At 40.6% G+C, this 16,759-nt stretch overlaps 1 protein-coding gene across 1 annotated transcript; it reads left to right on the top strand.

The window, feature by feature from the left end:
* The first annotated feature begins 1,259 nt into the window (after positions 1–1,259).
* On the top strand, positions 1,260–16,468 carry LOC122819490 (endoplasmic reticulum metallopeptidase 1). The gene is made up of 15 exons (XM_044096253.1): positions 1,260–1,729; positions 4,981–5,285; positions 7,407–7,534; positions 7,656–7,761; positions 8,706–8,852; positions 8,965–9,057; positions 10,746–10,958; positions 11,056–11,276; positions 11,935–12,109; positions 12,439–12,629; positions 12,808–12,960; positions 13,084–13,286; positions 13,361–13,476; positions 13,604–13,767; positions 15,079–16,468. The coding sequence occupies exons 1-15, from the start codon at positions 1,338–1,340 to the stop codon at positions 15,253–15,255; spliced, it is 2,784 nt and encodes a 927-aa protein (XP_043952188.1). The 5' UTR covers positions 1,260–1,337; the 3' UTR covers positions 15,256–16,468.
* The last annotated feature ends 291 nt before the right edge of the window (positions 16,469–16,759 follow it).

The raw sequence follows: 16,759 nt of genomic DNA, 5'->3' as shown, positions 1-16,759 counted from the left end.
AAGTCTGTAATTTAATTTTGGATTAAGTTGGCCAGTAATTCTAGGACCATTTTCTTTGCCCTTAATTTTGCGATTACTGAAAACTTAATTGGGTAGAACTAAATCCTCACAGCATGAGCCTACCACGACTATGCTTCAGATTGAATAAACTAGTGAGCCATATTGGTTCGGACACATTTCTCTGTAGCCCCAAAATATGAACATGGTAGCTGCCTTACACACATACCGGTGTTTTTTGGAAACCTACGTTTTCCCCCATCTGTCTTCTGTTTTTTGTCCAAAATACCATATTAACTAGTATTTTGGACAGTGCAACAGTGTGTTACTAGCCTGTTTGTTAAGTGGGTTTTGTCGGTTTATACAGATTTGTTTTGGTGATTAATTATTACTTACCAGTACTGTATTTTATCTTCCATTGTGAGATAATCAATGTTTTAAATTCAATGGGGTTTTTTCTTAGAATTTTGCTGCTTATTTTTTGTGTGTGTCCTTTGTGCAGCCTGCGTGGTCATCCTCAAGACGAAGAGAAATTGTAGCTTTTAAATCTTACTCCTTTACGCCTTGTGTCAGTTTGCCTTTTTCCCATGACTACAGTTCATTAGTGGTAACTCTGCAAATCTTGTGGTTACATTATGCAACAAACTGCAAAGCACTGTAAATTCTCATAGGCTTCTGTCATAAAATCAAACCCCTTTTCTGTTCACATTTCGTCACTTTACAAAAACAAACTTAAATCTTTTTTATTGGTTTTTAGAATTGAACAAAGTAGCTCATATCTGTGACATATAAAGGTATTTTTGTAATTTTTTCAAACAAAATTCAGAAAATATAATTTGCATTCCTATGGATATGTGTTTCATTTTACATTGTTACCTTTAATTGTCGTGTACTAACCAAATTGCTACAATTCAACTCGTTTGAAAACAAGAGCCCATTTGCGTATAAATGAATCTCAGAATAAGCACAGCTTTCCTGAGAAGATCTCAGAGGTTTGTTAGAAAACAACAAACTTAGACAAAGATCTTTAACATGAAGGTCAAGGAACAAACTAGAAAGGTCAGGGATAAAGTTGCAGAAGTTAAAAGCAGAGTTAGGTTTTAAGATAGTATATGCCAAACTTTGAAGAGGTCAAAATTGTCTCACCAAATTTGTGGTGGAAAACTAACACACCTTCCCCACTGTGGAATTAAGTGTTTTTTTGTTTATACAGAACACCAAGTATTTATTTTACGTTGAAGTGAGATTTTTAGTATCTTACCATTTGCCAGAACTTGATAGTGTTTAGTCTTTTATTGTTATCTCCTTCGTACAGTAGGAGTAGTGTGTGCCTCATTTTGATGCGCATTCATGCACCGCCCTCCCCCTCCGCTCGATTTGTCCCACACTGCGATCCGTCGGTCGTCCAAGCGAAATTGCTTCGGTGCGCTGCAGATGAACTGCTGGTTGAAAAAATGGAAAGCGATACGGCAGTCCGGAGAATAAAACCCTCCGGGATTCCGCGCTACGGCGCGGGGGACGGAGATGGAGCCTGTGGCGGGAACTGTGAGGATAACGGCTACAGCGGCGACCCGAAGAGGAAGCCCGAAGTGAGGCTGCTCTTAATGCAGGAAGGACTGGCGGCTGCGCTGCTCTCTGGGTTTGTTTTGCTGCTGTGGGGACTCGTTCATTTGTCGCTGCAGCAGCTTGTCATCGGGAAGCCGAGTGGAGAGTTTAACGCGGAGAGAGCAAGGTGTGTTTGCTGCTTATTCCAGGTCATATTTATGTTTAAATAAAGTTAACATTTCCTCTTGTTCGAGTTAAAAGACCTACCTCAGAAAGTGCTGCTGATCCTCTCTTCCGGGCCCACCTTTACCTTCTAGCTGCAGAAGAGAGGACAGGTGTTTACAGGGTAAAAGGGCTTCAGACGGGGCAGAAAAAATATGAAACAGCCCTTTAATTTCATCTGTCAGATGTACCCGAAGATTGGTCATATAAGCAGGAAGTATTTTTGCCAGTAATAGGAGTGAAATATAATAGGTGGCGTTTGAAATCATTGCTAAACATCAAATATTTAGCAACTGCAAAAGTCATATTCTTCACAGCTTATTTAATTAATACTAAACAGTATAACCTAAATGCGAGCACACATAAAGCCTTGCAAAGGTATCCATATCATTTTATCTTGCAATACACCTGAAAATCTAATATGTTTATTGTATTTTATTGGTATCATGACATAGGCAATAAACCAACAAAAGTAGTGCGTAATTTTGAAATAAGAAAAATGATGCGTGAAAGAATTACAAATTTTTTTGCTATTATCGGTATTATTACAAACAAAATCTGGAGAGTGTTTCTTGCATTGGTGTCTACCTCTCCCACTTTATTGTAATACTCCTGGATTAATTGTGGCGCAACCAACTGCATTCCAGGGTAACATGTTTTGTAAATGCAGTCTGTCTTTCTGTCCTTTAGTTCTCAGTATTAGTATAGCTGTTGTGTGGATCTTTGCTGGAGACTAGATGAAAGACAAAGGAGCACAATTGATAGCTCCGAGGTAAATATGTTGGAATGTTTAAAGTAGGGCTAGGTGGCAAAACAGTATCCCCCAAAAAGCTTGGACCATTTTGAAAATCACTTTTAATCAGAAATCGGAAGAGTTGGTCACAACTGCGAAGAGGCTCTTAGTAACTCTGGAGGAGCTGCTCAATTTCACCGCTTTAGATGAGGGGATATTTTGACAAGACATTTGTTTTTCTGAAAAATCTGGGGTTATGGCAAAGGAAAAAAGCAGTTGAATAAAGAGAACAGGAGTAAATCCTGTTTTTAAATGCTGCAACAAGCCTCGTAGGAGACGCAGCAAATGTGGACAAAGGTTATGCAGGGAAGAAAGGTAACGCTGAACACACTTCCCCCGTCACCAGCAACACGGTGGTGGAATCACGCTGTGTGGGTGATTTACTGCGGCAGGTACAGGAAATCTTGTCAAACTTGACAGAAGACGGATGGAGCTGAGAACAGGACATTCCTTAAAGAACATTGACTTCAAGAGAATTGCAGCTGCAGTGGCTTGAAGCAGGACAAACGCAGCCAGAGCTACGATTGAAGAGTTTAGATTAAAACAGATTTATGTGGCAGAAGGATCCATTTAAAGTCCAGACTGAAATACTTAAAAAAAAAAAAAAAAAATCTGCTGTAAGACCTGAAAATTATATTCACAGATGATCTCCACATAATCTGACTGCTATTTTGTAGATACGCAAACTTGGAAGAGACGTTCGCGGAAAGATTTTGCTGTTGCACCGAATTTTGTTTCTACTGAGCGAGACCTGAATACAAATGTATCCTTTCTATTCTGCTCCATAATGAAGTACTGCTCTGTTAGTAGTAATAGTACAGCAAACCCTAATAAGTTATGCTGAAATTTGTGGTTCTAGTTTAGGACTCCAACTAACGACTACTATATATTATATTCTTCTGATGATTAATCGAATCAAAAAACATTCTACAAATTTTTCATTTAACCACCTAAGACTTTCTGTGCAACATTAGAAATATGTTAAATGATGCAAAAAAAAAAAATCCTGTTTTTAAGTAAGAATATAAAAGTTTTATTGCCTGAAATACAACAGCATAGCATTCCTTTAGTGACTTTAGGGTGAAGCTAAAACTATTCCACTTGTGGAGTTTTTGGCTGAAACATATTTGCAGACTAAGGTGTTTTTATGTTAAATGAAAAGTGTTTTGGCTTAATTACTGCTAATGATTTTTTTTTGTGTGTGTAAATTGCCTATTTTGAGTCATTATATTCCAGTTAACAGACTTCTGCCCAGGTTCCTCTTGAAAATGAGATCCAGATCTCACTGGGGTTTACCTGGTTAAATAAAGGAAATAAAAAAGTAAGAAAAAAACAATTAGGCGATCATTTCAGTAATTCTGAAATGATTAATCATTTCAGTTAAAGGGTTGTGAATACTTTTGTAAAGCACTGTTGGTCCTGTCTGAATGTTTCAGCTGTTGTCTTTTGTTTCATGTTAAACATCTCGCTTATTAAAAGCAGCTGTGACATTTTTCAGATTAAAGGATCAAAGTGCCTCCCTGTCCAGTTTTTTAGTCCCCATGTAGAAGGGGGTGGGGAGGGCTGCAGGGATTATTGCACAAAATCTGAGGTCAGCAGGGCTGGGGTTGAGCTTTTTAAAAGTGCTGGGCAGAAGGATTTGCCATCATTTAGCTGCTCGCTGCATAAATTAGTGCTGCCTGTGAAGTGATTTAGAGCTATGAACTTCTTCGTCTGCAGTCTGGAAGTCCCGGTTTATATAATGTGGACTGTTAAAATGCTGCAGAGCACATGGCAGCAACTGTAACATCAACGTCTGACGCGTTGCTTGTAGAAATGATTGAAATATGGCATTTCACTTCCCCCGGTTTGATGAGGGAGGTTTATTTGTAGGTGCAGCAAATGAACTTGCTTGTATCTGGGAGGATTTGTACAGGTGTGGGCAGAGTCTGACAGAGCCACCATTATTTGTTTAGGCAAAAATATAAGTAGAAACACCAAGTTTTCCATTTCCTTGTACGTATGAACATTTTAGCGTTACTTTTTGGCTTGTTTATATTGAAATAAGTCTTGCCATAATCAGATCGAAGCAAATCGGGATGTAGCTCACGTAATTGTTTTTTAACTTTGATTTCAAAACCAGTTGTTTTTATGATGGGTGCCTCTGTTTCATAGTTTATCATGGAGATGAACAAGAATCAGTTAACTGTTTGGTTCATAGCGAGTGAGGAGATCCTTCCATGGTTTCTAGGATGTTTTTTCTGTCGTAATGCACAATGTTGAGTCAGACGCAGCTTGGATTAAACGGTTTGCTTCTGGTTGTTTATGTTACAAACACACACAGGGTGGGTCTGCCACTATTTCAGCAAGCTGAGCAGTAGTTTGACCTTTCATGCCTGATTGTGACCTCTCTCTTTTTTTCTCTTGTTCCTCTTTTATTCTAGGCAACACTTGGAGCAGATCACCAGCGTCGGCCCTCGGCCCGTCGGCAGCCAGGAGAACGAGGTCCTGACGGTGGGCTACCTGTTGGAGCAGATAGAGGACATCCGGGCGAGGACGGCAGCGGGGCCTCACCAGGTCACCGTGGACGTCCAGCGCCCCACCGGTTCCTTCTCCATTGACTTTCTAGGAGGCTTCACAAGTTACTACGACCGCGTCACCAACATCGCAGTGAGGCTCGAGCCCAAACGTGGAGCCCAGCACCTCATGCTCGCCAACTGTCACTTTGACACCGTGGCCAACAGCCCAGGTACAAACTCATTAGTTGGTCTGTTTTCTTTCCAGCACTAATGGGAAACGGACATTAGCACAGTCAGACATGCATAAAAAAAATACACATCTTTTACTTGGTCCCTGCCGATCCCTTTTAAACCCGATCTATTGAGGACCGTCGGGGTGTAAAAAGCTTTTGCTCAGTAATCCGTCCTGCCTCAGCGCACTTCTACGTTGCGAGACTAATGTGTGATTAAAAATGTCCGTTGATTAACGAGACACACCTAAAGATTAAGGAGGGGTTTTCGGGAGTTTTCATATCCCGTCCTCTTAAATAGGGATGTGAGATCCAGGGTTGGGAATGAGTGGTAGAACAAAAATTTCAGAAATTTTTACGTAGTATTTTATTTTTTCATTTTTATTTAAATATCTAAACTGATCAAAACATAAATAAACCTCACATATCCAAATATCTACTTATCTCCATTTATGTATTATTACGCTTGTTGCAATAACCGAAATTAATCACATAACTGCATAATAACTTAAAACAAGCTTGATACTTTCTATTTGAATGATCGATTGTTTTTCTTGTCTCTCTCCCTCTTTCTGCCAAAAACCGGTTGACAAAGGGCTTCAGTCTGGCGCATTAGTTTCAACTAGCCCCTTTTTTTGAAGCCGGGTTTGTGTACAGAGACTTCAGTATCCATTTTATTTGTTGTTTCAGTTGTTTGTTTAGTTGGGATATCTAAAATGTCTCCCAGTTCCGGTATTAAATATTTTTAGAATTTTCCTTATTGATCTTTGAGAGGGTGTACTTGCATTTTCAGAATGTTACTTGAAAATGGTGCCAAAACAGCATTATATTTTATTACAATAATTTGTAGGACAATTTATCATCCAGCAAAATTATGACAGGCCTATGTGTTACTTAATGATAGTTCTAGGTTACTAACTTGCTGTGCTACAATAAAAGCCTCCAAACTAACCGCTGTGCTTATATGTTAGCACTGAGCTGCACATGCCTTATGCCAAAGCACGTTTGGTATGCATCTATTAGCTTTTTTACTGAAAAAGGCCAGATACTACTAGGACAGATTATTTATAGTTATGGAGACTCAATGCATGATATGAAAAAAAACCCTCTGATTTCTTTGTGCACAGACCATATACAGACCACCCAAATTTAGAGTAATCTTCTTCCAATATTTTGGGAGATAGACACTGCAGTCTCCTCTCCACTAACCTCCTTGACACTCGAAGGATAAGCAGGTAAAGACGATGGATGTATGGAGGTTCATCTAATCAGAAAACCTCACTCCTTTTTCTGAGTGTGGAGAGAAATCGAGGTGTTACCAGGCAGGAAGTCTGCAGTATTTTTCCCTCCACACCCTCTGAGCAAGTTGAAGAAACAATAGTTTCTTAGATCAACACAACTTCGCTGGTGTGTGTGTGTGGGGGGGGGGGGGATACGTCCAATAGGTGTGGGCCAGAAAAATAAATATACATCAGGAACACACAGTCCACAAAATCTGATACCCTGGGATTTCTAATAATAATAAAGATTAACAAAGAGGCAGTGCACGCACGTGAACCATTTACTACATTGTTTCATGTATCTGTGTAGTAGAGCACAGAGCTTCTCTGGAATGAGGAGCAATAAATTAGTGGCAGGAGCAGAAAGCAGGACAGACATTCAGTTGACCAGCTTCACCCTGCCTCCACCTCCTAACCCACAGATTCACTCTAGAAAGCTGGAGCACATGATGCATCTGATCTTTACTTCACTTTTGTTTCCCTTTTACTTCTTAACTTTTGTTCCTTACTGTTAGTCGGTCTAATCTGTCTGAATCACACGCTCTTGTCACATGCTGCTTCACTTTCTTCCTGCTCTGACTCTGATTCCTTTGTTTCCTGATGACCATATGTTATGTTTTAGCCGAACTTGTTCTGGCCATGTCTTTGTCCCGCTCGTCTCAGTTATCACCTCCCATCTTTGTTGTCTCTCGTCAAACAAGTTATTTGCCTGGTATACAGTTGCATCCTTTTTTTTTTTCTTTTTTTTTTAATGAAGGGCTTCCTGGATTTGTTTTCTGGTATAAACATTTGCCTGGTTGGTTTTGTTCCTGCAGTACATGAGCTCTTCTTTTCGTTTCAGGTGCCAGTGACGATGCGGTGAGCTGCGCTGTGATGCTGGAAGTCCTCCACGCTCTGGCCAACCAGTCCACTCCTCTCCATCACGGCGTTGTCTTCCTCTTCAATGGGGCCGAGGAAAATGTCCTGCAGGTGGAATGGTCAACACGAGTGGCAAAACTTGGCACCAACTCTAAGCTATTTGGCCGCGTTTTGTCATCCTTGTCTCACTTATACTCTATCTCTCCCTCTTGTAAATTATTTTTTATCTCAGGCCAGTCATGGTTTTATTACCCAGCATCCCTGGGCCAAACAAGTTCGTGCTTTCATTAACTTGGAGGCTGCAGGCGTCGGCGGCAAGGAAGTTGTTTTCCAGACAGGTATGGAAAGATTCATACTTAAGAAACTGATGATTTTCTTCCAATTTATGAAGTGTTTGAAATATGCATGCATGTATTTGTGCTGCTCTTTCTTTATTCTAACATTTCTTTTCTCTGAGCTTTTCCATATTGTGTCCCTTTAGAACTGCAAGCCTTAATGTATTTTAGAAAGGTTTTATTTTAAAAATATTAGGCAGCACATACTTTTACAATATATAAAAAGAAATCCCACTTTCCCCTGACACCTTTAAATGAAATCCAGTGGAACCAGTCGCCTTCAGGAGTCACTTAGTCTGTGAAGAGTAAACTTGTGTGTAATTTAATCTCAATGTAAATCTATCTGTTCTGTGAACCCCAGAGGTTTGCTGGAGAAAATAATGAACAAACAGCGGTGGTAGTATCATGCCGTTTGACTTTTCTTTAGCAGAGTCATGGATGAAATTACACACAGGTGAACCCTATTCACTAACTAGGTGACTCTGAAAGCGATTGATGGTAATGGGTTTAATTTAGCACAAATGTGCCAGAAATGTAAAAAAATTGTGTATAGTTTTCCTTAAACATCCTTGTCATTCATATTTCTTTTTTTTTTTACAAACACCATTAATTACAATACATTGCAGTTTGTCGTTACATTGTGACAATGTATGAAAAAGTTCAGGTTTAGGTGAATACTCTTCCCGGGCGACATTATGACTTAAACTCATTTGCAGTAAGTCTGCCACATGTTTAGTTATTCAAGGTCTAAAATTATGAGAAGGGAAAAGGGAAAAACAAAGATTTTGGTTTAATGGTTAATAGGTAATATTTATGTTTTTAAAAGACATTATGTCAATTTAAACTAAATTTAAATTTACTATAATTTTTGCCATATTAGAGTAGCAAAGTGGATCCTCAATAATTGACGCAACAAAAACAGACGATCTTGGGTTTCTTACCGTTAGGGCCGGAGAACCCGTGGCTCGTCCAGGCTTACGTTGATGCGGCCAAACATCCCTTCGCCTCGGTGGTCGGACAGGAGGTCTTTCAGAGCGGTGTCATTCCCTCCGACACGGACTTCCGCATTTATAGGGACTTCGGAAACATCCCAGGTAAGACCAGCCACAGTGCAGGACTAGATGATCTGTGAAGTCAATGAAAGCTCATACATTTTCAAATGCTCCAGTTGGATTTGTTGATTTTTATCCTTTTCTTTTCTTGCAGGCATCGATCTTGCGTTCATTGAAAACGGTTTTATCTATCACACCAAATACGACACGGCCAACAGAATCCCGACCGACTCCATCCAGAGAGCCGGTATGGATCTGATTTCACCTCTATCCATCCAAAAATATAGCCAATAATACGTTCTCAGGCTAGTAGATTTGGTGGCTTTAAAACTGTTTATAATGATAAATCGCTCCAGCTCATTTGTGCTGCCCCTAACTTCTGATGTCTTCCTCTGAGAATCTAAAAGATACAAACCTCATTTACTTTGTGCTTCTGTGTTGCTGACTTGTTCGGCTTTTACTTAGCAGAAAATGCAGCCAGTCAGCACTAAAGGCCAAAGAAGTTTGGCCTCCATCCCATCTCTCTCAGCAACCACTGAGCATCTTCCTCTCTTCCTCCACACAACAGCTCAGCTTGAAAGGCATAAATTATTGGAGAGAGGAAACTAAGATTTCGGAGAGAGCAGGCGTGTATTTTTAGTGCGTGAAGGAGCAAGAGCTCTAGAATGTGAAGGGTTAGGATGATGCACCGCTAGCTTGTGTTTTTTTTTTTTGAAACAACAGAACATGACAGCTGGAAGTGCTTTCATGTTCTGTAGTCGTCGTTAAAATGGATCTGCGTTTCTTCTAATACATTTCTGTAGAAGCGTGTTTAAGTGATTAAAATGAACATTTTCGAAGGTATAGTTATATTTGTAGTCTCGGTTATTTCAACTGAGAAAGAGAAGCTGTGGCTGCAGGTACACAGAGAGAGAGCTAAAGGAGCAAGAAAATGTTGTAATCTCAGTTGTTGGCCACAGCGAGCCCACCAGGCGAAAGAACAATGTAGCTTTGTTTCAAATGCGTGGTTGCGGGTCGAGCATGTCGACTGCGTGGCAGTGCAGGATAACGGAAACCATTACAAGTATCAAACACACACACACACACACACACACACACACTTCTTCATGATGTAATCAGAAGTCTGCTAAACTGTGTGACTTTTTGTTGTCTCATAAATCAGCTGATGTGCTGTTGTTGCGCAATATAATCAACGCCACATGCGTTTTCACCCTCCTGCGCGGGCTCGTTTTCTCCGTTTATTTTTTTAGGTAAATCTGAGGGATTTTAAAACCTTTATGTGAGAAAGTGTTATTTTTTTCAGAATGAATCTAGTTTGTGGATATGAAGCTGTGGTTTGCACAGCTTCATATTCACGGAGCATATTCAGGAAAGTTGCAGGATTGTAGCAGCGTTTTTTCGTAGGTGACCAAGTTGGTTTGATTTACATGAAACGTATTAATGTATTCATCCTTTATGACTTTATACATAGTTATTAATTACAAAACAACCTTTGATTTGATTAAAAAAAATAATTACTTTCTAGGAGCTGCAGCAATTTGAACAGAAGAGTCAGAGTTTATGGTTTCATTTCTACTGGAATGACATTGTGGAAATAATCAAGGGGAACTTGGTTAGTCATTAAGGTCTTAGGATCAAATCAACACAGGAATGATTAACAAGACACATGAAAACCTCTTTAATGGGTTTCACTTATTTCAGACCTCCTATGTGGAGTAAAGAGGAGAGAAATCTAAACCACAATCTGGACCGTTTTTATGTGTTTTTTCATTTAACTGGACCAAATGCAGTGAACATCTATGCTATAAAGTAGATGCTCTGCTCAGCTTTTACCGAAAACTAATTTGCCTCTTTTCAAAAATAACATACATGGACTTCTACACTATCTGTTTGGATTGTGAGCTGACTTCTTTTGTACGCTCCTCCTGCTTCTAGGTGACAACATCTTGGCTGTTTTGAAGCACCTGGCAATGTCAGAGAAGCTGGCAGACTCCTCAGAGTATCGCCATGGAAACATGGTGTTTTTTGACCTGCTGGGGGTGATTGCCGTTGCCTATCCAGCTCGCGTTGGCACCATCATCAACTACATGGTTGCTGCAGCCACCTTCCTGTATCTAGCCAAGAAGGCGTCTCTGCCCGGCAATCGAGGCAGGTCTAGTTATCTCTTGTGGATGAAACGTTCTGTCATTCCTTCCCATTTGTGTTTCTCTTCTTTTTATTTTTATTTATCTAAATCTCTTTTAAGGCGGGCGTTATGTTCGGGACCTGGCCTGTGCCACTGGTGTAGCGGTGCTGGGCTGGTTCGTCACTCTGCTGTTGGTGCTCATTGTTGCTCTTCTGATCACTCTGCTGGGACGCTCCATGTTTTGGTACACTCACTTTTATGCTGCCATCTGCCTGTATGGAGCTGCAGCCACCGGGAAAATGATTCTCATTCACACACTGGCCAAAAACCTATACTACGGAGTGAGTTTTCAGATAGCTCTATGTTTTCTTTTTTTAAAGGCATTAAAATTAGGTGAACAGGCAGAAGCAAAACCAAATGTGCAGCGGAGTCTTGATATGGTTCATAAATGAAAAAGAAATTTTAAAAAAAGCATTACATAGTTAGAAAAAAACAATAAATAAATACATAAAAACTCTTAGTTTTACATCACTGATTATAATAAAATAATGCTACTATTAGTACTAATAATGGTAATAATAAAGTAAAAGCAATATTAGCAATAATGATGATTATGATGAATATTACCAATCATTTATAACTCACTGAATAGCTACTTAAATATTCCTGTTCAGCTCAGATCGGTCTGCAACGTCTCTCTTTTGATTCTTACACCTTAGTTACAATTCCTTCCTGCAATGTTCCATCCACCACTTGTTTCTCTTGCAAATGTTCTCGGCGAAATTGAGGAAGATCGAGCGAGGAGGGTTCTGAGCGTGCCGAGCGATGAGTTTCTGCAGCCAGTAACTCTCTTAAGCTAAAAGAAAAAAAACTTAAGAGTTTTTTAAGTGGCAGTGAAGAGAACATTCTGAACCAAAACTGCCTTCACATTTTTCCAACCTCTTCGGTGTGAATTGGTACATCAGAGCTGAGCATCGTGTGTGTGTGTGTGTCACTCAGGGCGTCCGTCTGGTGGAGCTGGGCGATCTGTATTTTGACGTGAGCTTGCTGCTCTGGTGCTGCAGCCTGGTGTGGCTCACCCAGCGGGGTTTGTGTTCAGCCTACGTTCCCATGCTGATGGTGGCCTTCCCCCTGGTCACCAGGCTTCTGCTGACAAAGGAATTTAAACACAGAGGTAAACATTTGCAACTCGTTTTGCCGATATTTAAGCACAAAATTATTTATTAATTTTTTTCAATCTTGCAATGTTTTTTTTTTTTAACATTTTGTCAACATTTTAGTCAAGTTGATGTTGCATTTATGAGAGATGTTGTCTGCAGAAGGGTGTTGTTTATGTAAATGGTGCCAGAACTTGTCTTGAAAAAAAATGAAACAAACTGAGATGTCGTTTTTTATTAAGGTCTACAGAAGCAACTGAGATAAAAAAAAAAAATCAGCCTGGTTTTTGGATGTAGACATTAAAAGGCAGCTGAACTTCCTCACAAACAGCTTTTCTTCCTCCAGGAGCATCACTGAAGTACAGCGGCCTGTATCTTTTGGGCCTTTCGCTTCCCTATGTCCACTTCATGTTCCTCCTCTGGGTGGTGTTTGAGATTTTCACCCCCATCATGGGCCGCAGTGGCACGGAGATCCCCCCTGAGGTGGTGATGGCCTCTTTGGTCACTTTGGCGATCGTTATCCTCTCCTCTTACTTTGTAAGTATTCATTCAGAAATCCAGAATGTTTAACTGAAGAATCTGTTTTATTTTCCAAACAGAAAATCTTACATTTCTACTTAATTTGCTTTAAATAAGCCCTCATTTCTAAAAGTGACTTTTAGAAGATTGTGTGGGATGTTGGTTTTACTTTACTGCACGTATTTCCTTTTTTCAGCTGCATTTTGTCTATCTGGTGAGGAGCACTAAGTGGATCCTGGCAGCTCTGGGCTCCGTGTTCGTGGTTACGTTCCTGTTGGTGTCGGCCGGCCTCTTCTTTCCTTACTCCGGGAATCCAAACACCCCACGGCCAAAGAGGATATTCCTGCAGGTTCTAAAGTCACAAAGCAAATTTGTTTACAGATAATATATATATTTTTTTTTTACTGACAGGACAAATTTTATTTGCACTATAAAACTCTCCACCCCGGTTTGCAACGCCGTCTCTCTGCAGCATACGACTCGGACCTTCCACAACCTGCAGGGCCAGGTGGAGAGCAGAGACTCTGGCATCTGGATCAACAGCTTCGACTTCACCGCAGTCCAGCACATCACTCCTCAGATCCCCGAGATCAACGACAGCATCCGAACCCGCTGCCGAGAGGACCGGCCCTTCTGCGGTTACCCCTGGTTCCTGCCTGTGAAGTTCCTCAGCAGGTCAGAGCGACAGACTTGACCGCACACCGCTTGTTTTCGGCTCGACTCCACAGAGCGCTTTGGTGTGTTTGCAGGAAGAACTGGTACCTTCCCGCCCCGGAAGTGTCTCCTGGTTCTCCGGTGGATTTCAGCCTTTTGTCCAAGGAGGAGACGAGCTGGGGAACTGTCAAGATGACTTTCAGCGTCAAAGGTGAAAAGCACATTAGAGTGAAGAACTGAACTCGAGAAGGTGTTAACAAAATATTCAGGAATTTCTTTGGAAATTTGTGAGTGTTTCAGGTAAGAGTGTGTCCTTTTGTCCTTTATGTCTCACTCAGGGCCCAGCCACATGTCTCTGTATCTGATGCCTCACAGAGGAGCCAGTCTGTCTACCTGGTCTCTCGGTGATGGGATGCCTCAGATTGACCTGAACGGAGAATACTTTGTCTTTTATTCCCACGGCCTCGATGCCGCTACATGGACCTTTTGGTTTGAAATACAGGTACCGTCTAAGACAAAGTATTCCTCCATTTTGTTTTAGCACATCATTAGAAAGTCCTGAAGGTTTGACTTCAAATATCAGCTATATATCTATCTATATATAGATATAGATATGTATATATATATATATGTAGATATATATATAGATATATATATATCTATATCTATATATATATGTCTTGATTGGAAGTTTTTTGGCAACATTTGGTTCACACTTTCTTACCAGTTGGTGGCGGTGATGCTCTATTAAGCTGGATGTTGCCTGATGTTGAAAGGAAATAGCAGAAGCAACTTTACACTGTGGTAAAAAGAAATGAGTTACCAGTATATCAATTTTCTCACCCAAATCTGAATCAGAAGACCTAAAGAGCTCCCCTTTCAGATTAGTAACATGATCTCAGTAATTTGTTAAATGTGTTGCATGTTTGACAGTCGGATGTTCTACTTTCTGTCAGAGGACGTTCTTACTGTTTTAGTTCTGTATATTTCTGGATTTCTGCCAAGCATGTTCTTAAGGCCTCAGCTAGCAAAACTGTGGGGGATTAGCTCATGCTGAAAAATGTGTGTTAACACATAGATTTATTGTCACATGAAAGTCTTTATAGGGGACTTGTTATGCAAAATTTACATTTTGCATTTTTTTGCTTCTAAAAACAGGCAGAGCGCTTTCAGAAAACAATCCAGCAGTTTCTGGCAATAAGTTAAAATTTTGTGGTGTCTGTGACGTCACAAATCAGCAGGCACTGCCCCTCACATAGCAACCCGAGCAAAGCCCGGCCCGTTACCTAACAACCTAGTGAAGTTCCAGGATGTTTGGTCAGCTAGTTTTACCGCTGTATGCTTTGTGCAATGGCTGCTGGAAAAAACAAGTGCTTTGTTCATGACTTACAATCCAGAAACCAACCAGTTGCTGCAGTCTTGTAGGTTGTGCAGGAGGCTCTACATCTGCTTGTCAAAGATTGTTTGCAGCCATTTTTACATGCAAATGTAAACGTTGAGTTGGAGGGCGTGGCCAGCTGCAGCTTATTTGAATTTAAAGTGACAGAAGCCCCAAACAGCTCCTCCTGAAAGGAGCTCAAAACAGGAAGAAAGGAGCAGACTGAAATCTCATTATTAAAGAGGAATTTTGTGCAAAAAGATGTGATGGAGATAGAGTTACCTTAGCCTGTTCAAGGCATCATAATAGGTCATCTTTAAGTACAAAAAGAGAATAAAGAGCAAGCAGCTCAGTGTAATGATGAAGCTGTAGGTTTGGGTTTGGTTCCTCCCTCCACACCAGCGCAGTGAGACTCATGATTTTATTTTCCGTCAGCCCCCCACAGAACCAGACCCAGCCGGCCCTGAGGGGATGATCTCCGTTGCCATATCGACGCACTATTTCTTCGGCGAAGACCGACGGACTGCTCAGCTGGAGGAAATGCTCCGGAAGTTTCCCATCTGGGCTTTCCCCTCCTCTTGGGTCAGTACCTACGACATGTACCGGTACTGAGGACATCGCTACTGAAACGGAGGAGCGGCGCCGGCCCACTGAGACAGCTCAGGGAGCAAATCTGCTGCCTTTTACACTAATACCCGCCCCGCGTGACGCCCTGCCTGAGAGAGAGACCTCCATCACTGTGTCGGCGGGCTGAGCAACTGACTGAGCAGCATCGGTGCTCAGGCCACCACAAGCCTCATGCTCTCTACTGGGTTAGCGAAACAAAGGAGTCTTAAGTTTGATTTTTCTTTTGTTTTCTTTTTCTTTTTGTACTCAGCTGTGCCTTGGATTTCCACACTCTCACTCTTCTGCCCTCACCTTTCGTCCCTCTCACACGCAAGCGCTGAATCACACCGCGCGTGTAAGTCGCTCTGTTTACCAGCAAACCTCCCGGGCTGCCGTCACACTAAACGTGCCTCTGGATCGGCTGCAGATGTCTGTACCGTCTTGACGGGGAGACGCAAACCTGCTCTCACGTCGGCTTATTTTTATAAAGTGAAAAAAAAAAAAGAGAGAAGCTAATCGTGCGCTCCGTCAAATATATGTTGCAAATCCCGACGACTAACCATGAGACTGCTTATTGTCCCTTCCTGTCCTGCAGATTTAATGCGAACAACATCCACAAGTTCAAATGAGAAATGTTAATATCTGCTCAAGCTGTTAAAAGGTGTGCAGCGAAATCAGAAAGAACTGTGTTTCTAAAAGTTCTCTAGAAGGGATATTCAGAGGCTAGCTTAACAGAGTAAGAAAGAAAGAGAATCCCTTCTTTGTTTTATTTTTCTTTTAAAATGTATTCCTCCCATTCTGTTCCACACCGAAGTGATGCTTATTGACATTTCGTCTTGCTTTAACGTTACTTTTCTTAAACCTGATTAGCCTTCATGGGGTCTGCAGCAGTTCCAGTGACTTTCTTTTCATTAACTGGATTTGTTTTGTTCCACTGGGTTGTTCTGTTGTCTTTTTCTGGCTCCAAATGAATCTAAGCAATGAGGAATTAGTTAGAATCTAATTAAGTTCCTTAATAGAACGGCGAAAGTTTAGCGAGCTTAATACAAATTTGCACATTTAATTAGGAAACACTACAGCAAAAACATTCTTAGTTTTAATTTCATTACCTTTGCTCATTACATTAGTGGACTGCTATTTTACCACAATTTGTTCATTAATTTTTTATTTTATGGATTGCTGCTTTTAATAAGTAGCTCCACAGTTATTCAAGCTAAAATATATATATATATTACTTTAAATTCTTATGCAGCAAATTTTTCACTTTTTGTAGATTCTTGAAATTAAGAAACTAGATTATGTTCCTTTTTAATTTTATCTTTCTGAAAATGAGCCTTATATTTTATGGAACAAATATAATTCAGCGTAATTGCATTTTGTTAAAATCCATAAATATTATATGACTTACTTGACATTTCTCTGTCAAACAGATTCATTCTTTTTGCCGAGACAGATTCACAGGATTTTTTTTCGGCTTGTTGCAGCTCCTCATCAAAAAATGACCGTCAAC

This window comes from Gambusia affinis, linkage group LG17 (assembly GCF_019740435.1).
Source record: "Gambusia affinis linkage group LG17, SWU_Gaff_1.0, whole genome shotgun sequence".
NCBI classification, from domain to species: domain Eukaryota; kingdom Metazoa; phylum Chordata; class Actinopteri; order Cyprinodontiformes; family Poeciliidae; genus Gambusia; species Gambusia affinis.
Note: the sequence above shows the minus strand (reverse complement) of the source record. Positions and strands in the feature narration are given on the sequence as shown.

What these genes read in the sequence shown, in the direction of transcription:
- LOC122819490 (XM_044096253.1), top strand. Translation starts at nt 1,338, where the DNA reads ATGCGCATTCATGCACCGCCCTCCCCCTCCGCTCGATTTGTCCCACAC. An exon ending in CACCGTGGCCAACAGCCCAG is followed by an intron (nt 5,286 to 7,406) that starts GTACAAACTCAT and finishes TTTTCGTTTCAG; the next exon opens with GTGCCAGTGACGATGCGGTG. An exon ending in GGAAGTTGTTTTCCAGACAG is followed by an intron (nt 7,762 to 8,705) that starts GTATGGAAAGAT and finishes TCTTACCGTTAG; the next exon opens with GGCCGGAGAACCCGTGGCTC.